The sequence below is a fragment of the Lissotriton helveticus genome, chromosome 7 (genome assembly GCF_964261635.1).
Source record: "Lissotriton helveticus chromosome 7, aLisHel1.1, whole genome shotgun sequence".
Classification (NCBI taxonomy): Eukaryota; Metazoa; Chordata; class Amphibia; order Caudata; family Salamandridae; genus Lissotriton; species Lissotriton helveticus.
The window spans coordinates 360,264,938-360,286,082 of NC_136068.1; the positions used below are offsets into that span (position 1 = coordinate 360,264,938).

General features: G+C 42.4%; 1 protein-coding gene across 1 annotated transcript in view; it reads right to left on the reverse strand.

Annotated features, from left to right (window-relative positions):
- Positions 1-3,293: 3,293 nt before the first annotated feature.
- Positions 3,294-21,145, reverse strand: part of MAP1LC3A (microtubule associated protein 1 light chain 3 alpha) — a 168,016-nt gene continuing 150,164 nt past the window's right edge. Inside the window, exons 3-4 of the mRNA XM_078652173.1 lie at positions 10,551-10,657; positions 3,294-4,660 (exon numbers count right to left, since the gene is read on the reverse strand). Of these exons, the coding sequence (XP_078508299.1) occupies positions 4,498-4,660; positions 10,551-10,657 (270 nt within the window). The 3' untranslated portion in view covers positions 3,294-4,497. The remainder of the gene's footprint in view (positions 4,661-10,550; positions 10,658-21,145) is intronic.

Consider the following 21,145-nt stretch of genomic DNA (forward strand, 5'->3'; position numbering starts at 1 on the left):
GGCCATGGACAAAGATTCTTTGAACATGCTAGAGGGTATGCATAGATATCTGAGAGCCTGTTTCCCTACGCCAACTACATTCAACTCACATAGCAGAACCCAAATAGTTTATTTTCAATGACTCTTTCAAACTTCAATTCAGAAAAGAATCACACAATTTGTCACCCTGAAATAAGCATGCACCACTTACATTCACTCAGCTACTTTGCCATTGCCTCCTAAGTGTTGCTGATTCTCAGACCAATGTAAATGTCAAATAGTATCTGAAGGTGCTGAGACATTAATAATTTTGTAGGTGGGGCTCATTACATATCCACCCGAGTTGACGCTTGCTAATTTAATTCTTTTAAAAAATACAGGATGCAAATCTGATTCAATTACTAGATGGCTTGCTTATGTGGATGAATCTAATTGTGAGGTTATATGCAGCGGTCAGATATTACCAAGTGAAACAAAATACTTTCTATGACAGAACAAAAATGTAGAATCGTCTATACATTTTATTTAATTTTTTTGTTTCATTTACATATATTTTTGGTACGTGGAAAAAAGGAAAATGTTTCGATTTACAATTATCAGCAGATTTTGTTTTTCAAGTGAACCGTCCCTTAAAACACAGAAGGGCCAACCAGAATGCAGTTAAAATACAGAAAGAGAGGTTTTAAAGAGGCAAAGTTTAAGTCCATCAAGGCTAGCATCGATTGTAAAAATTGCGCTTCTTTTAGGACAGGCTGGGTTGGGGAGCGGGCACGGGTGGGAAGGAGAGAGATTGCATAATTTGAAACAAGCCAGAGCCAATGGAAATATATGCCCCTTTTCCTTGCTGTGTGGATTTTCTAATTCATAGAAGGGAGAGCTGCATTACTTGTGTATGTTAAAACTGTACTTTTTTTTAATTATAAATATCATCACACAAGCTAGGCTTACAATGTCCTATGCTCAACAAAAGTGCACTTTTCCATTTTAATCCAAGGCCGGATCTGATTGAAGATGGTGGATGTGCTTGGGGAACATCAGCTAACAATTATTTTACCTCTTCAGACCAGCTTGAAGAATGATGCATGTATTCCACTGAGTCTTGAGTCTCTTGGCTCATTTGTAGCGGAGGGCTACAATGTTGGTGCTTAAGGGACAGATCCATGCCATATTTTTATCTAATTGGACATAATTTACATAGTTGGTGATTATCTCCAAAATCTCCTGGCTTGTCAGCCTGCCCTTGTTGTTCTGTGTTGGCAATTGCGAACTACTGCAATATCTAATGGGCAAACCCGAAAATCCATCTTCCTCTCACAAAGATTTTAAGCTGGCTCCCTTACCATTCCCTCCTCTAAAGTTCCAAGTTATTGACTCTGTGTGGCAGATCCCTCCACCCAAAACGTTCTATGGCATCACCAAGCCACAATGAAAATTGGTAGAATCCAATCCTTGTTACCAGGGTTCACATGTTCAGAGATGGGCTGATATCTTGAAGGCAAGTTAATTTTGACACCACTATTAGGGAGTGCCTTACAAGGTAAATTCTCTCTTTTGGGGCTAAAAAAATGGTTAAATGACACTTTTCAGTGGCACGGCATTTGGTTAACATGCTCAACATGTTAATTTTCTACAATGAACAAGAGCATCTCTTTGTTCCTCTGCCTCCTTTGGGCTAGTTGAAGCTGAAGGACATAGTGGTACTAGTACCACAAACAAACCATCAGCGCGCGGACACGCCGGTGTGCGTAAGCGCAGCGCTCAATAAATGTCCCAATAATAATAATAAATAATAATAAAACCATGTCACTATTAGGCAGGTCTTCTGCAACATGAGACATTCCATGCAGAATTATGAAAACAGGAGTATATGGCCTGATTTTTTCAGAACTCTCTAAAGTAAATCTTGCTTGCAGGTGTTGCAGGCAAACAATATATGGATTGGGGATGCTTCACTCATCTTCCTTGGAGATGAACAGCTTCGCCTATGAGGAACCCTTCTGAATGTCCAAAATCTTACAGACCTGTGTAAACTGGCGACATCCCATCGAAGATATTGCTTTGGCTAATAATGCCATTTAGTGGTAAAATCCATTGAGGTTCTCGCAGACTGCTGTTCTAGTTTTGCTTCACTTGAATTCCCCACAGACCTTTATGTGCATCGGGTTTTCATGCAGCAGCTGCACCAAGTTTGGCATATTTCTTAAAATACACCCCTAGGCCACGCTTGAACAGCACCAGGCACCTCTCTGATGAACTCCTTTCCTTCAATGGATACACTAATTTACATTGCTACCCGTCAACAAAACTCAACTACATGCATACTCCAACCGGCTTTTGCAAAGTAATCTTATACCACAACGAAGCAAATTAGGTTGTGCATCGACTGAAATTGCAAATCACTGGCGACAAAAGGTTATGCTATTTTTTGCCAATATCTAAACTCTCTGACTTAGGGTTAGCCCCTGGTTACGGCATGTCCCTAAAGCTAGGCACAACAATTCTGTGTCTGCAGATGACCGACTTAGAGGTGCTGCTTCTCCTTTTACCGGACCAAACAACAAGGACGGAGCCACTTTTTGAGAAATGTTTATCATCGTCACCTGCAGATATTGCCACACTGTTCAGTAAGTTTGGACGGGTAGCCAGAGAAGCAAAGCAAGGAAACCTTTAGCAGAACCTGGACAAGGTGGTCAGGGAAGCCTGTTTGGAAAATCTCGGTTTCTGTCAGAATCTAAGATGGTGGCAGGGAGGAGCATGAGACAGTCTGGAGCTCGTGGCTTCAAATACCTTTAGAGTGTAGCATTATATGTGTACTGTCTACAGTGTGAAAATATGACACACAAATATGGTCTATCATCAGAGCAAAGAACCACAACATCAACTCCCAATCTACTGCCGGATGGTTTTGGGCGATAAATGTGGGCAGAATGATCATTTTGCTTGGCTGACACCTGGTGACTGAGCCATGAATGTTTGAACAGTTGTGCTCAGCTGCACTTCAGTGCATTCCTGTTTTTGCTCCCCTTGTATCTCCTTCAAGAAGACTAAAAGGAATCCACATGATTTGATGCGGGAACCAACATGGACTTGCCACTAGTTTTTTGCTTACAGAGGGTGAGGTGGTTAGATGAGAGGCGCATCACGGGCCACTGTTACCACTAAATAAGTCTACAGCGCCAATTCTACGCACATCCAAAACAAGTCAGGACTGACAATGCCTCTTTAAACCCAACAGAAAACCTTTAAATGTTTACAAAGTGAGAAAAACAAAAAAGTCATTCATACCTTAAACTTTGATAAATTACACCCAAACCAGTACTAATTTTTTTTAAAGTGCGAAGAAGCATTGCAATCTACATAGGAGGCACAGTAATTAAAAAAACAAACACACTAGTAGATATACATTATCCACAGTTCTAAAAAGCACACCGATGGGACCTGTAGCACCACTGGCTGATATGCACTTAAAATCAACACGTGCCGCAACACATGCTAAGATGGCGGAGGTACAGTTCTCCAGTCCAATGAGACTGTCAGGTCTTGAGCATGTGCAGCGTCACCAAACGATTAATGGTTTGGGGCAAAGAGGAGGGTACCCACTTCGGGAGCAAGAGTTGATTTTGAACTGGTGGCAATGGGAGGCAAGTACTCTGTAGGTGGGAGCCCAAAAGTGAACAATTAGACGAAGAAATACATGCATTTATATTTTTAGTCCCATCTCCATTCCTCCCTACTTCAGCAAGTTCGTTCTGAAAACAGGGGTACTAGCTAACTAGGGATCATCTAAAAATACTAAGGTAATTGGTCATCCAAGGTGTATCGGCCTATCTCGATACAGCATCTTAAAAGCTGAACTGTATCCGATAAGCGGGTGAACCTAGGCACACCGGCCCTCATTTACCCTCTTTGAAGAAAGCGGGAAGCATCAAGAAGCACAGTGAAGAGCCCCATCAGTACAGGCCCTAGCTCGCCCCAACAAAAGCTCTAAAAGAAAAACACAAAGCGAGAACAATTTCAGGAAGCCCCATACTGCTCAGTCAGATCTATTTTCCACGAAGAAATTGTGCAAAGTTTCCATAAAATAGCTTCCAACGATCTCTCAGTTGGGAAAGCTACTGCTGTTGACACAAACGTTTGGAAATAGTCCTTTGCTAATCTATCTGTTTGCCAAAACGTGATTCAGTATATTTCAAACAAGGTTAACATATAAAGATAAAACACAAGGGGCAATGAACAGTTTGTCGTTGAGGGCTAAATAAACAGAAGTGCCTGAAATGATCAAAACTCCTACATGGTTGTTCTTAAGTCCGGACCTGGGCCAAACACCTAACAGCTGGGCAATGGGGGGGGGGGGGGGGGGTGTTTGGGTTTTTTATTTTTTGCAGTGTAACAAGGAAGAGGACTGGTATCCGCTGTTGTCCATTCTGTCCTATGTTCAGCCGCACTCCTTCCTTGCTTGACAATGGTAGCAATCTGGCTTCATGTTGGCGGCCTGCGCTCGTTCGTTCAGTCCACAGATCAATAGCCGAAGGTCTCTTGCGAAGCGTACACCATGTACAGGAAGCCATCTTCATCCTTCTCTTGCTCGTAGATCTCAGACAGGGAGCTAGAGACGCTCACCATGCTGCGCTGATTCACCAGCAGGAAAAAGGCCTGGTTTGGGTTGAGCTGGAGACGCCGCCTAGGAAGGTAGGTAGAAAACCACACGAGACATTATAATTGCATAGCAAATACACACTAGTCAAAGTTCTACCAAGAGCTCTAATGATGACAATCAGTGATAAAACAGATAAATGTGAAACTGTTAGAGAAATTGGCGTTTATTATAATGTGCCTATGGGCACAATAACTTTATCACAATTCAACAAAATGTGGTTACAATAAATCAGCTAATGGTGAGGAAGCTTTCGCTCATTAAAACATGTGCATCATTAACAATGTGCAGAATAGTAATCTACACTTGAATTCACGTGTGATACTATTGCTTTTAAAACAATGTTGATGTAACCTGTTGGGGTGCATTTTCCTGGCTTATGGGAACTAGGCCTCTGCGCCATCTGGTCCAAAATGAACGTCGCCTTCACTGTTTATTCTGCTACACCCAGTCAAGCAAGTCATGTTTGTTTATCTCTGAATGACACTGTTATCCGAGAAAACGCTCTAGCATGAACTCACTAATGTAACATTTCTCCATGGCGCTTCCGCTTACATGCAGTATTCCATTCCTTCGTAATGGTTTACTGTTGTTTATGTAACTAATTTGTTCCTGTTGTTAATGTAACTAATTTGTTCTGACACCTCTGGATGATATGTGGTCAGAGGGAGCTCAATCAATATTCATGTACTGGGTTAGCGCTTACGTAGATGGTAGGGCTGTATGACGATTTTAAAGTCTGTATCCTGATTTGTTTAAAATGTATTTCTTTGCTCACACTCCAATGAGTCTTCACTTTCCATGCTTTTCTATTAGGACATTTTTTGTCTAAATCCTCGATTTTGGAGGGTGAGCCAAATGATCTTTAGGTTCTACTAGGGATGCTGTCAGATTTCTTACTGATTTGACAGCATATTTTTTATTTTGCCAATTGTTCCGTATTGTCCGATTACTGAGAGCCTTTACTGTAATTAATTTATACATTTAAGTGAGATTTTTTTCATCTGTGCTTCGACCTTTTTGTCTTATATCTCTTAAATTTACATAGTACATCTTTCCATTCTTAGTTCATTGTAGTTTTAGTAGGCTGATTTTGTACCTTACCTTGGTACACACTGCCTCATGAAATTGAGGTTAACACTGTCTCTGATCCACCCAACCCGCGGTTGTGCTTTTGAGGTGTAAGATTTTAGAAGTACAGCATGACCGCAATACCTTTATTTTGCTAGAACACAGCCTTCTCATTGAAGGTGTAGAAACTGAAAAACAGCAAATAAATCTGGGATCCTGGAACCTTTTAGTTCAGCCTCTTCCAACATAAAAAAATCAACCGAGAATCGAGAGAAAAACAGTAACGTGCATCAAATTTTTTTTTTACAGAAGGTGTATTGAATTAGAAGAAAGGAGGAGTGTTTTCAGAAATACTCATAATACGTAGGAAGCAGAAAAATACTTTAACCAACAAGCTGCATAAGATCCAAACATGGTGGGATGCCTGGTTCCCAAAGTTCTTTCAGTTTTAATTCTTTTCTATACATTTATTGTTCCTCGGTTTCAAAATACATTTTTAACCATACAAACCAACTGGTAGCGAGTAAAGGAACAGGACCATGAATATAAATGTTTGCTTTTAGTGGTCTTTTCTTTGACACCCACTGTGTACAATAATAAAATTAACAAAATAAAGTACAATAATAAAATACAACTTAGTGGGTTTTGGGTCAGCCCATTGATTTTCATTTGTTGGCTTTCTAATCAATTGCATTTGCTTTCTTCTTATTGGAAAGCTTTCCTTCCTCTTTTTGTGTTGGTCTCTCCCCTGGAGAATAGCTTTTTTTATATCCTTGTGACTGGATAACTTGTATAATTTTACTGGCTTTTCTTTTACTTTCGTCCCTCCAGGTGAGTGCATGTTTTTTTGTGTTCGGTCTGAAATTTGCTGGTTCTTGATTCAAACCCAACGCCCTCAAGCTATCCGTGGCGTTTCCACAAGTCCAATCTCATATTCAGAAGGACAGCAACAGATCTATTTTTGCCAGACCTGAATAAAGATCAAACTTTATTGGTCTGGTTTTAATGAAAGCCCAGGCTTTGGCAAACAAAGGCATTTATTATGCTACGGCGGGACAGGTGGCTGCACTCACTCTGCGTGCATGTGAGGCAGAAGGTTTCCTTAGAGCGAATGGAGAGGAGATGTCTTCACCCAGAGGCCCATAAATCAACTTACATGGGCCGATGCAGAACAGAAATTAGCCAGAGCATTTGTTCTAGATCAAAGTTGTGTGGAAAGGAGATTGCAAGCGTTCGCCTTTAAATTGTAACACTTCCTTAGATAGCGGTTATGTTCTTTTAACCCCTTCGCTGCGGGGGTTAATCCCCCGCTGTGCTGGGGGGCGCGCACAGCGCCCGCATGCTCATGACGAGCTGAACTCGTCATAAGGCACGGCGCTCCTGTGCTCATGACGAGCTCAGCTCGTCACAGGTGCATTACCTGCCGTGGAACGCTCAGCCCAGCAGGGGAATTATCCCCGCATGCGAGCGTTCCACGGCTCATGACGAGCTGAGCTCGTCATGAGCACCGGAGCGCCGTGGCTCATGACGAGCTCAGCTCGTCATGAGCTTCGAAGAGGTTAAGAACCTGCAACTAGTCCTCTGTGTCATTTATGAGCTGGTGTCACATGATTTTTATTTCTGTTCAGATTTTCCTGTGTGAAAATTGGAAAATATTCTGTGGCGTTTATAAAGATTAAAATTACTTAAGGCAAAATTTTCAATAGTTTTCTTTTACTTTTTTACTATTGCGCTGGCACTACCCAATAGCCTAGCTCTCGCGTTTGAAAGACAAGACCAACTAGCTTTATCAATGTTTGTTGAGAAACTTTTAATTTGAATTAACCATAAAACTATGTGGATATGTTTCCTGATCTAAACCTGGAAAAGATGGCAGAAGAGTTATTTTCCAAGAAGCAGCTTCGCACGAGGGTGGTATGTTTGGACAGAAGGACAGGTAGACAAGCAGAACACTAGCACATTAATAATCGTCCTCTGATCTTCATTTCTTAGGTTCATTGCATTCACTTTAAGCTGCAAGTCCCTTAACTGAAAACTGTAATACAGTTTCTTCCTGCTTTACAGAATTCTACCCGTTACAAAAAATGTACATTACAGAATGGGTTGGAACATTAGCAGTCATACTCTCTACAACAGTTGTCATGTATTCCCTATCTCATCCACACCCTAGAATACATCTTATGGTGGAAGCACCTGGTGAAAATATAGGAAGACTGTAGAGGGCTGTAGAAAAGTAATATGTATTATTTAGTGAGGCACACAGCCGGTGACCAAGCTGAATGCAGCACAAATTGCGCTGGGTCTTGCCAATCTTGGCCCAGATGCTCATTACTTTTTTTATAACCCTTAAAACATAGTCTATACTCCTTACTTTGTCTTATAAATCTCCCCCAGATGGGTTGTGGTGGAGCTGGACACCATGTCTTGGCGCTCCCTCGATGTCCTGATGGGCGCTCCTGGGCTCGCCTGAGCCTACAAATTGGGTGCAGCAGAGATCAGGGGCTAAGGCAGTTGGAATCAGTGCCTAAATCTAGGAGCTAGACACCACCTGGGTCACTCATGAGCCCCAGCCCTGTTCACAACATCACGCTTCGAGGCTTGATCAGCGGTAAACAGTGGTGGCAACCTCTAATATTACCAGCTCCCAGAGGTGACCAGTTTGGGGATACCAGAGTTGCAGAACTACTGTGAAGACCAGAGAAAAGTGGGCATGCAGACTCAACAGAGCTCCGTGGTGAGGATCAGCAAAGAAGGGACCTGGGCGATGGGGTCCAAGACGAAAATGGAAGAGGAAAACAGGAAAAAAGGCATGTTTTACCTCATTTCCTTTGATTCCACTAACTCAAGGTAGGAGGTATTCCCGCCACAGTTGCCTCAACGGAAAGGCACTTCTTAATTAGCTCGTGGAATCCTTGGCTGAGATTCCGCCACCAGCCACTTCTACCTATGGCGCCGTCAACGCAGGTGAAGATTCTTGCCGGTGGTGGCGGGACTTTAGCGGTCTTTCGCCCCTGGACCCACCAACAAGTCGAGTGGGCGGGCTGACAAGCAGGCAGGAGGTGAAACCGTTGCAAAAGTCACAGTGGGATGCATTCCATCAAGATATAAATCAGCCCCTAAATCTGGGACATACACATAGGAGGGGAGCAATTGGCTAAGGTGGCCCCATATTATTTGAACACACAAGAGCCCTTCATATTTGCATATCACAACAGCCTATGCAGGAGCACAGCTTTGGAAAGTGGCTTGACTGACAAGCATAGAAATGTCCAAGAAAAGGAAGTCATGGGAAGTATTTTTCAACAAACACACCAAGGTGCCCAAGCAGAATATGGAGGCAGTGAGGGAAAGTGACGAAGGCATATCCTGAGTGGAGGTAAATAACTAGTGCTGCACTTTATTATGACACAGGGGTCAAAACTATTGGGAAAGATCAGGACAATAGAGGTGGCAGCGCATAAAGAGAAAAAGAGGCTGGAAGGTTTCCATGAGCCAGTCCAGGGATGGAACAGAAAGCAGTGAAGACTGAAAATGAGGTTTAAGCCATGGAGGCCTATGAGAATGATCTACAAAGGTGCTCAAAGGCCTGGGTGGAGAGCAGGAGGGATCTGTGAAGGAGAGAAGTGACTACCATTATGGGTAGTGTAGTCATGATAGAGGGGCAGCCTCGGGGCTGGAGATAGTACATCCTCTAAGCACCAATGCAGAAGAGAACAGTAATGGTGTGTCAAAGCACACTTCTTTTCTTTCCTGATCTCAGCACAGGCACTCTGGCTGAGAAGAGGGCCATGATGAAGGCCAAAAAATAGATGGTGCAATGTGGTCTTACTGTTTCAGTGAGTTTTGTACTCCGTTAGAGAGTGAAGCACCATGATAAGCGATACACTTTCACCCAGATGGACTTTGCAGGGATTTTCTGTAGAACTTCATCTGTAAGTGAAGTGACTTAGACATGAGATAATAACTGATGTTGCTTCGGTGGGGTTTCGTGTAATGTCTGGGGAAGACTGGTTCTTAACATTTGCTTGAGGTTATTTTCATTGTTGTCCCTCTGTTTGATTCTTCCTCCCGCCTACCCTTAGGGGACAGCAATTGGAAGAATACTTGCTCTTTTCTCTGTGAGAAAACGATTTATATTAATGGCTCCTCAGTATAAATACACTGTCTACTGACAGAGCTATTCTGTGTATGTAATCCTTTTGTGATGTTCCTAATGAACAAGTTACTTACCTTCGGTGATGCCTTATCTGGTAAAAACATGAACTAGCCATAGATTCCTTACCTGTGAACTTCCCAGACGTCAGACTGGATTCAGAAGATTTTTCTCAAGCAGTGCCCCTGCGTGCCGATAGGTGGCATTGGTAGACTCCATGTGACAACAGCAGCAGCGTTTCAGTCATCGCGGCGTCTATATAGGCGCCACCACGGCATGCTGACATCCGTTCTTTTCGCGCCAGCCAGCACAGATCAGTCGAAGAGAGCTACACCCTGACATTTTTTTTACATACTTTTTTCGACTTGTTGTCGACCTTTTTTGGTGTGTTGGTTATCATGTCTAAAAAGACTTCAGGATTCAAACTGTGTGACGCCTGTCACCGTGCCATGTCGGTCATGGATCTCCATCTCTTGTGTCTTTGGTGCCTGGATAGTAATCACGACCCTAAGCCGTGATTAGACTAAATCACCCTCAAGCAAAATTCGCACACCGGAGAAAAGTACTGAACTCAAGCACATTCAAAAGGGCTTACTAATTACAAACAGTTCTGGGATTTATTTTGATGTTGGCCATTATCGGAGTGTCAACAAAACTGTCATGACAAAGAAAGACTATATTTGCGTCGCTCACCTGATTATTTTCACCAGCTCACACATATTAACATGGTCAGGGACTAGAAATTTGGTCTTATCCAGGACTGGCAGCTGCTTCTCCCCCTTGTACCTCTCAATGATTACCTGTTGGGACAAAAAGGTCAATGTTGCATATTCTTGCTTTGCATGTGTACAATAATTAGCCCAGGACTGATACAACAAGAGTGACTGTAGAAGAAAGGTTACAAATATATATAATCACACAATCCCAGAAATGGTACAGGCACCATTCACCAGCAACCTGCACAAAAACAGTAGGTGTGCCACTCAGTGGCAGGGTTGCGCAATCAAAATGGTTGCATGAACCATGTAATTGACAGATTGACATCGCCAGCCACTTTCCAGCCCTACTCGTCATATACTTAACTGCTTTGAAAAGCAATGCGCACTGTGATGCATTGGATTTGTGTAATGCAGGTTGTGTTTCTTTGACAATGTATTTCCATTTAATTTACTTTCGTTTCTTACTTTTCATATGGACCATATGATCAGTGATTTGTCTTAAAATTGCATGAGAGTGGCTAACGTGATTATTGAAGACATGATTGCGATTGGTTACTGAGAATGTTGGTACCTTGACTACAAAACTGGTTGAGGTTTTAAATTCCGATACTGTAATTTTGTGTGATGGATATAACATATGTGCCCAATATAAAGCATGCGTTTAAGGCCATATTTTCTCGTACATGTACAAGTATGATTGATATAGCGCTTGGCTCTGTCACCATGTGGGAGGTATTGGAGTGATGTATGTCTATACTATAAACAACTGCTCAGTTATTGTTGTTCAAAAACTGAAATAAATAAAGTAATTTTTTTTAAAAGTTTCAAATTCTGCCCCTCTGAGCTACTATTCATCAAACTCATCTCTACTGAAACAAGTGCAGGATGATCAGGAACGCTTGCCCTATAAACCATTATGAATGATAAATGTAGCCTCTGGCATCCATCTTTTGTACAATACTCGCATATATAAGACTGCATGAGAGATGCTTTAAGACAAGGTGCATTTCTGCCTCAGTCAATGGCTGTGCTGTAGAACATACATTCTGCAGCAAATGTTATCGTCTATTGAAATGCTTTTATTAGTAATGTGCACAAGTTCACTTTAAATAAAGCATATGCTAAAAGAATGTTGGTAACCACACTTAAATGTTATTGGCCTACACGTAAATAAAGTGCTAAAAAAAGGTAGCCTAACAGTTAATGCCATGTTAACTGAAAAGGTATGCATTTTTGGGTTGGTGGTGGCAGGGTGGGGGGAGGGGTGGTTATATAGTGCAAACTCGACCCAAAGGTGTCAAAGAGCTTTACATGAGCACCAGTTGTGCTACAGACGGACCATTCATTTTGTTAGGCACGTGGAGATTAAGTGATGTGCCCAGTACCACAAGATGTTAATTGTCTCTGCCAAGACTCGAACCCGGTTCCCCAGCTTCGAGGTCGACCGCTGTAGCCTTAGACCACATCACGGAAACAACTGTTTTTCACATTAAAAAGTTGTTTGTCCAAGGTGTTCTTCTTCTCTTTACTGCAGATGTTACAACTTCTAAAGTCTACTGTTTGTTAGTGACAAGACACTTGTTTTGTATTAGAAAAGTGATAGTGAGGTTCTCAGTGCTTAATTTGTAAAAAAAAAAAAAAAAGATTAAGTGCCAGGGCCCTCGTCAGGTGGCCTCTGCCGCTTGGGCCACCAATTGCCCCTGTCAGCACTGCCAAACACAGTACCGACACAACTACTATCCATCATACCCTACAAATGTGACAATTCAGACTATGCAATGCCCCAAAAGCTATAAGTATGTCTAGGGTGGCAGGCGTTAGTCATTTTAATGTACATTGAAATAATAAACAACTGTTGTTGGGCTCATCTCTAAATGTGGCACACGGTCATAAGTGCTGGTGCTGAAAATTAAGTGCTGGTGCCGAGCATCAGAAACCACAGGCTCAAATTAAGCACTGGAGGTTCTCACTGGGAGGGGAAGATGACATGAAGAGTGGTTCATGGGAAGAAGTTTTGGACCACAAGAGAATGTTGGAACCTTTCAAAGACTAGTGTGTGAAAGTCTATTATGCTCTGGTGAGAGCATGAGGAGTGAACTTGTCCCTATGGGTCTGCTGATATTCTAGTGGTGGATTGGTTTATTTACACCCAAGAGTGTTTTCAACTGTAGGTTGCTTTTCTTTAGACAGTTTCAACTTCAGAAAAGCTTCTTTCAAATAAAACAGACATAAATATTTTTCATGTTCTTCCCCAATATAGCAAAACTTGGGCCTGCTCATGTGGAAGACAAAAACATGACTTAACTTTTAACACTCTACAGATTTTAGAGACCTAAATGTGCAATTTGTGCACTCACCTACCATTTGCCTTAGTTGTGGACATTTACAAGATGTTTTTATTCAAGGACAAATGACTCGTGATAGCCCACATTACCCAAAATCCACAATGCACAGGCACATGCACTCCTCCATCAACTATTTCTTTCCTCTGCCTCAGTTCAGACTATACTGAAACAGCACTACTGAGTACAAGACATATTTTCTTAAACAGAAGAGCCTTTGGAGTCACAGTAAATCTCCATTTGGAATTCCATTAAAGAAATATGAAGGACTGCCTTATAAAATATCACAATATTAGATATTAGGAGGCGTGAACTGGTGTAGTCATGCAACTAATGTAATGTTCTCGGTTTATTACATCAGAGGCTACCACAAGCTTAAAAAAAGAAGGTGAAAAAAGGAGACACAAGTTGGATTTTTTTTTAATAACGGACTCATTCTGAATGCCTGCAAGTAATAGAATTGCACTACTACACTAACATAGGGTGCTTGAAACAAACTCTGATTGGCTTAAACATGTGAAGCCAAACCACTAAGACAACTTTTCTGTTACAGAAAGGTACCACACCACATTAAGGTCTTTTTGGTTATTTGTACATTTACAATGCGTTACGTGGTAAATCCCTCAAAGAGCGACCTTACATCAAATGTGCAATACGGTCCATTGAGCAGCTGCTCACTGTTCATATCTTTGGGGACCTTAAGCAACTAAGGTATAGCGCACATGGGCAATTTATTGAGTTACCAGAAGGAGTACCATATGAGTAGTTTGGGGAGTGTGTGGGGAAGGGAGAGAGAACAGAAAAAGGAGTAAGAAGAGGATGAAGATGGAAGTGACAACAGTAATGACAGTGAAGTATGCAGCGGTGCGGTAATGGGAGGAGAGACAAGAAGCCAAAAGTGAGGTGAGAAAGCATACAGGAGGCAACAGCGGAACATATTAAATATTAGAGGTACAAATGTTTTCTACTCTATAAGGGTCAGCCAAAATGCACACAAGGGTACTGAGAATTTCTTTCCTGCGTCATAAACTGTAGAGACAACATTAGCAATGCAACAGGTCTCGCAGTTTAAGTTATTGGCATTGTAATTGACAATGCCTTTTATTTATCTGTTTTGAAAATGAACACATAAATAAAAGGCATTGTCATTTACAATGCCACTAGCTCAAACACTTGTAAATGCAAGACCTATTTCACTTCAAAGAAGCGGCCGCCATTGCCCTGGGCTGCTTGGAAAGTGAAAGCTTGCACGGTGTGCTGAATGCTGCTGGAAAGCATGTCGTGCCTGCAGTAGGAGAAACTCATTAAAGAAAATAGTGCTTACAGACTAAATATGATATACCGTGTAACAACAGAAGTAAAATTACCAGTCCTCATGGGAATTTACAAATGAAGACAATGCGGAACTAAGGAGGGACTAACAAGCCTATGAACAAATCAGAAACCAGCATTTACGAAGGACAATGACACAAGCCAATGACAAATATGGGCGGAGAGTGGGCAGGCTTCAAGACCATACTCGAATACAGCATGCCTCGCAGAGCTGCGTGTGCGCTGCCCACAGTCGACCTAAAAAAGGGTGCTGTTGGGGGGAACCGAGGCAGGGGTGAAGACAGCAAGTGACCAAGGGCCCTGGGCATTTGGGGACTAAGCAGCAGACGTGACTTGTACTCACTTATACGAAATCTGTGACAGAATATCTATACTCTAATATTGTAATACAATAAGACAAAATATCTAAGGAGGGCTTATACAAAACTGTGTTTCCTTGGTAATGTCACTAGCCTTTCCTGAAATAACACACAAAGGTATTTCAGAATAAACTACATGCCTCAACAGTTTGAATAAGATTGATTGACAAGGCAATATAATATCACGAGATGCCATGGAGCTTGCACTTGGATTGCAATGCGGAGTTCTATCGGCCACAGTCAGACACATCTTTACTTTGTTTGCATTTAATTTAAATTGCAAATTCATTGTAAGAAGAAAATGCATATTTCAGATTGTATTCATGTTCATGCTGTTAATGCATCTTCTTAATTTTGGAGAATGTTATTTTGTTCTTAAATATTCGGGGAGATGGAAAGAGGGACCCGAAAAACGTGAGACAATTGGCTCCAGTCTGTCTTGGCTCACCCACCTGCAGGTTCAGGCTATTATCCCTTCGACCCAAGATTCAACATAGCCTAAAAACATATTCATAAAGATGTTCCCATCAATTTTGATGTGGCTGACTGGTTTACAGGAGATATAGAAAGAAGACGTTGCTTGCAAACATTGCAAAGGCGGCAGAGAAGACAGTTGACCATCACTCCCGAAAGAACGTTTTAGGCCTGGGGCTAGTTGTCCTTCAGTGAAACTAAAGACTGCCCTTGCGAGCATATAACAAAATATAGGAAAAGGTTCATGGGCATTGAAAACATAAAGCATCACATTAAAGAAACATTGTTTATTTGAAGTGTGATTTGGATAAAAATTGAAAAATAACATGAGGAGTTTTACTATCCATTTCCATAGTCTTAGTGGGTGGTTGCAGGTTGTTGTGGTGATTTTAGAGCAACACTGAATAATTTATGGATGAGAAAGTGGTTTGGCATGCATGTCTCAGTCTTCCAGGACAGTATTTTGCTTGCCTGTGCCACTTATGTAAGACAACTGATTTTCAATTATACAAAAGTGAACACAGGCATCAAGGATTTGTACTATGATTCCAAGAGGTTCATGGTGGAGTTTGAACAGCATGGAATGAAAGACAAAATCCTTTAGCATACTTTACAAATTATTGGAATAGACTAAGAGACTGTTCTCCATCTCGACCAGCTAAACCTTTGAGTGGAAACTTGGTGAACCATTTCAAGGCTATGCCTGTTGTGGTTATTGAGCAAAAGGCACACAATTGACGGATGGAATGCAGAACAAATTAAAACATTCACCCCCCAGCCAAAAGATCTGGGTTAAATCCATCATTCTTTTGCTCACTATGCCACCCCAGTTTAGACCTGACCATACGCAAATCTGTCTTGACCCGGTGCCTCATGAGAACAGTCCAGCCTGAACTGCCAAGCCAGGTTCTCCCTGGGCCGAAAACGAGCATCCTAGGACTGTTTTGGGGGTTTCACCCATTATCAGCCAGAACTCTTTTGAGCCCATCTCTTTGGAGGACTCTGTAAGGGCTTTAAAATGCCTCAAATCTGACTTTCCATTGGACCCTGCCCCCGCTTCTATTTTGGTACTAGGAGCGGAAGTAATTAATTCACACATAAATCAGCTATTAAATGCCTCCCTTTTATATGCCATGGTCCCCACTAAATTGAAACAGGCTAAGGTTATTTCCCCTGTTAAAAAAGGCCCTGGCTAATACCTCTGGTCCGGCCAATTACAGGCCGATTTCTCTGCTCCCGGCCTTCTCGAAGGTTCTGGAGAAACGTGTGAACCTGCAGCTATCATCTTTTCTGGAAAAGAACGGCTTACTTCACCCTAGCCAATGGTGCTTTCGCCCTTAGCACAACACTGAAACCGCTCTGTTAGAAGTGGGGGATTCAATCCGGCTGAGTCAGGAGGCAGGCAGGAGGGCGTTGCTGATCTTGTTAGATCTTTCGGCCGCCTTCGATACGGTGACGCACTAGATGCTTCTGACCCGGCTCCATGCAATTGGAATCAGGGGTTTGGCATGGAAATGGCGGGCATCTTTTTTTAAAGGGGAGGGGGCGGGAGGTCTGGTGTCATCCCTACGCAGCTTTTTCTCGCTCACTGAAGGCTGGGGTCCCACAGGGCTCGGCTTTGAGTCCGACCCTGTTTAATATCTACCTCACACCATTAGCCGCGAAGGTCGAATCATTGGGGGCCAAAATTGTGTCCTATGCAGATGATACACAGCTGTTGTTTACATGGAAGGAAAACGAGCCCTGACCGGGTAGTTAATCAGCTCTTGCCTCACAGCCGTCTTCAGTTGGCTGGCCACAAACCAGTTGAAATGTAAGGCTGGTAAGACAGAGCTACTCTTTTTCGGCAAGGATGCCGAGACTCCTCTGCTGGTCTTCTGGCCAGTGGACGCTCTCGCCCCTTCAGTCAATAACCTGGTGGTGAAAAATCTGGAATTTAAATTGGATAACCAGCTGCTATTCCGCGCCCCAGTCAATGCAATAGTAGGCACCTGTTTTGCTCTGTTGTGTCTTCTGTGGAAATGTTTGTCTTTTTCTGTCCAGAGATGCCAGACAACAGGCGATCCAAGCTTTGATCATATCCAGGCTGGACTATGGGAACGGACTTTATCTGGGCATGCCTAGCTTTTTGTTGGACAGGCTTCAGCTTGTCTAGAATGCAGCAGCCCGTATGCACATGTGTCCCATCTCCTGAGGAGCCTTCATTGACTCCCTGTAAGGAAAAGAATAATCTTTAGAACTCTGCTCGTCACACAGAAAGCCCTATATGGGGCAGGATCAGGTTATCACAAACGTAGGATTTTTTTCTATACCCCACGTAGAAATCTTTGCTACTCCAATCTGCTGCTGGCCAATGCCCCCCATTTTAAAAAGAATAGGTCGGGAGGTAAGGCTCTCTCCTTCCTTGGACCCTTCCACTGGAACAAAATGCACCTCCATTTGAGAAGCATTGAATCCACACCTTTGTTCCGAAACAAACAGACAACCTGGCTTTTCTCTTGCCCCTAAACCGTCTTCCATGCTGCTACCACTCAGCTTTAGCACCAGGACACTCCTTGGAGTAACAGTGCGCTCTATAAGTATCCCCACATAGACATAGCTTGGGCTCAAATTCATTTTGAAGTCCCCATGAAACAAGCTGAATTGGGAGATTTTTAGGCTTTCCGTGGAAGAATCAGAAGGGAATTGGAGTTGGGAATAGGGGAGTGTCTACTGTATTGGTAGTTATTTTCTTACGATCAATGACTCCTCTCCTCCTTCTATTTAAATTATTTTCAGTGCTTAATTTGAGCAGGTAGTTGCATGTGGGGCCCACTGGCAATGTTCTTTGGGGACGGGCACTTATTTTTTTCTCAACAAACATTGACCCACAGCATGAGAGAGACAAATACAACAGTGGAAAACAAGGAGAAAGTGGAAGAATAGTGACAAAGAGAGAAAGTAGGAATGAAATAGAACCTGTACAGATGAGGTTAAGAGGCAGGGAGTGTCTGGTGGTGGATTAAAGAGGCTTGCAGTGGAATCAATACTATGCACCCTTGGAATTTGGCACTCCTGTTTTGGGTAGAGCCACTCATGGTCTTCTGGACAAAATTTTGGGCCCCAGCACTTATTATTTTACAAATTAAGTACTGATTACTCCAACCTAGCTACTAAGCTCCACACCAGCTACCAAGAAGCAAAGTGCTTTATAAATAACAACTGAACCATGAACGTAACAAAAGGATCAGGGAGACGTGCTATTTTGGCCTTTTTTTATTGTGGCAATTCCGAGGACTAGTTCATCTCAGGCTCTCGTTTTTTTTACTGACTGTCCACAAGAGTTCATATTTCAGACAGGGAGGCAGGGTAGTGTGGATTGCTTTAAGCTTATAAGCACACAATCTTGAATTAAGCTCCTGCTTCGAGGGGTAGCCAGTCAAGAAGTTTTAGATTAGGAGAAATATGATCAGATTTATTTGGTCCTGCAACAAATCAAGCAGCTGTGCGAGGAAATATTTGACTGGAATGATGTACTAATACTTTCTATTTAGTTGCTGCTACATGCCACACTTTGGCCGTAAGCAGTGTAAATGAGGGCTTATAGCATTACCTAATTTATGGTGCTACTTTTACCAACATCAGAAGGAATGAAGGCTCAGTATGCCTTCCCAGGATTGAAACTCATGACCTCTGGAACACTGCATTATGTCAGCAGCGAACATTCTGCTCACTGAGGTATCCTGCCAGTTTATATAACATCATATTCTTGTGTTTTCCAATGTGCATTTACATTAGCTCATTTATGCTCTTTGGAATGTTTTTTATGCAGAGAATGGTGTCAGCCTTCCAGTTTTGCATTACATTGACAAAGTTGGACGGTGCATCTATTAAGGAAGCATGACGCTCAGGTATCCCATTGTTGTTCAAAACTGTGACACACACAATTATACTGAAAAAGTCCTCAGTAATGGAGGAATGAATGGTCACAAAGAAGATATAATTTGGAGGTATTTTATTACAGGCACGGGTGTCCTTATAGATTCCAAGCAAGCACAGTCAGAACTTTGGACAACAAACAACAGACTCTGTTGACAACATTAGCTTCTTTTAAGGTTGTAAATATAGTTCAGCCCTAGACTCTTCTGTATCATGTTGTGCTGGCAAGGATTTGTTTCTGAATGCCGGGTATTTTGCCCAATCTGGCAGAACAAGCCATTTTCAAACAATAAAAGATGGAAAGTGGAATGCCTGCAAAGGTCTAAGCCACTCGCAATTGACTGGTCTGAATTCCAGTCCATAATGGTTATGCTTATCGAGAGACTGTCCTTGGCTGATATTTTTGCAAGCACATTTTTAATCACTTTTTGTCATTTTAATGAGCCTCCCGAGCGCTACCCGAATGTCCATGCATGGGACCTAAGCCATGGAATAAAGAAGAAACAACACTGAATAAATAAACATTTTCTGTTATCCAATATGTTCTGTAACTTTACATGGGCTTCAGATAATGTTTTGAATGTTAGTATTTGAGACGTATCGATTTAAAGTAGTTGAGGTGGCACACACATAAACCATGACGTCTGCACATGGCAACAAAATAACGTTGCCACATAATCGCACCGTATCCCCCCTTTGTTAATACTGTACTGCATCAGCATTTTTGCCCATGCTGTACAGCATGAATAAAAGGCATTAGCAGAGACAAATGGTCTCAAAGGGAAGGCTTCCAAATGACTGACTAGATGGGCACATGGGCCATATACAAATCGAGAAGAGTGGAGCTTAAAACTGAGCCTTGAGGGACTCCAGTCAAAATGGATTTAGGAAAGGAGTAAAATTTCCCACTGCCACGGTTTGCGTAGGGCCTGAAAGAAAAGACGAAAACCATGCAATGACCTCAAGAGATAATCCAGTGGTCTTAAAACTGTGCAGGAATACAACAAAGAAATGGTGTCAAATGCTGCTAATAGGTCTAAGAATGCAAAAAGAACAATTGATGGACAGAATGCAGAACAATGTCATACATTCACCCCAGTACAGAGATCTGGGCCTAAATCCATCGTTTTTTTGCTCACCATGCCATTCCATTTTGGACCCAGCCATATGCAAATCAGTCTTGGCCCTGCTCCCAATGGGAACAGTCCAGCCCAAACTGCCAGGCCAGGCCCTCCCTGGACTGGAAACAAGCATCCTAGGACCAGTTTCGGGCTTTCAGCTTGTGTGACATCGAGAACTTGGACAAGCTGGGAGTGGACCATGGTCTCTGTCCTTTTTGCCATCGAAGGTAATAAAGAAATAGTGCAAAAATTTGCCAGGATTTTAGGGTCCAAGCTCCTGACACGTTCATTCAACATATTTTGCAAACTATGTTCTATTAACAGAAAAAGAACTAGCCCTCTGATCCCCTGGAGCAGAAGCTTGGCTGGTCTTAGGTCAAAAAATGGGTGTGGGGCTCCGGTGTCATAAGAGGGGTTCCAGAAGGGGAGATTTGGGTAAACACACCAAATAGTACATTCCTAGACATTCACTTCTACATGTTATACAGATGTAACTATTAACAATGAAGGTCTGGAATTCTGCAACAAATGAAAGCCCAGTGCAGGAATTTCCTGGGATTCTGTGGATTACTGATCCAACAGCTATTCATGAACCAGATCCACAATCTGGGCTGGCCCCAAATAATCCGTCCTGCTTGTGTCTCAGTGAAATGTGCTCGGACCCGGACACAGCAGAGGTTTCACCACAGATTCACTGTGTGTGTCTACGCGAGTGTCCTTAGGCTGAGGGGGATGCAAATGTCAACTTATTGACCATCAATTCTTTAAATACAAAGTGCACCCTCGCTGGAAGCAGAGGCTCATTCCTTGTACATCTAGAGTTTAACGGCTTGCTCAAGATGGGGACTAACAGCCAGATTCATGAAGCCAAAATCGACTCGCAAAGGGCCAGATTCTGAGAATCTGGCCCTTTGCGAGCGCTATTTTTGCATTTGCGATTCATCATCTCAAATGCAAAAATCGCAATTCTAGAAATCGCTAAATTGCGAATAATTGCATTTAAGGAATCTCAATTTGAGATTC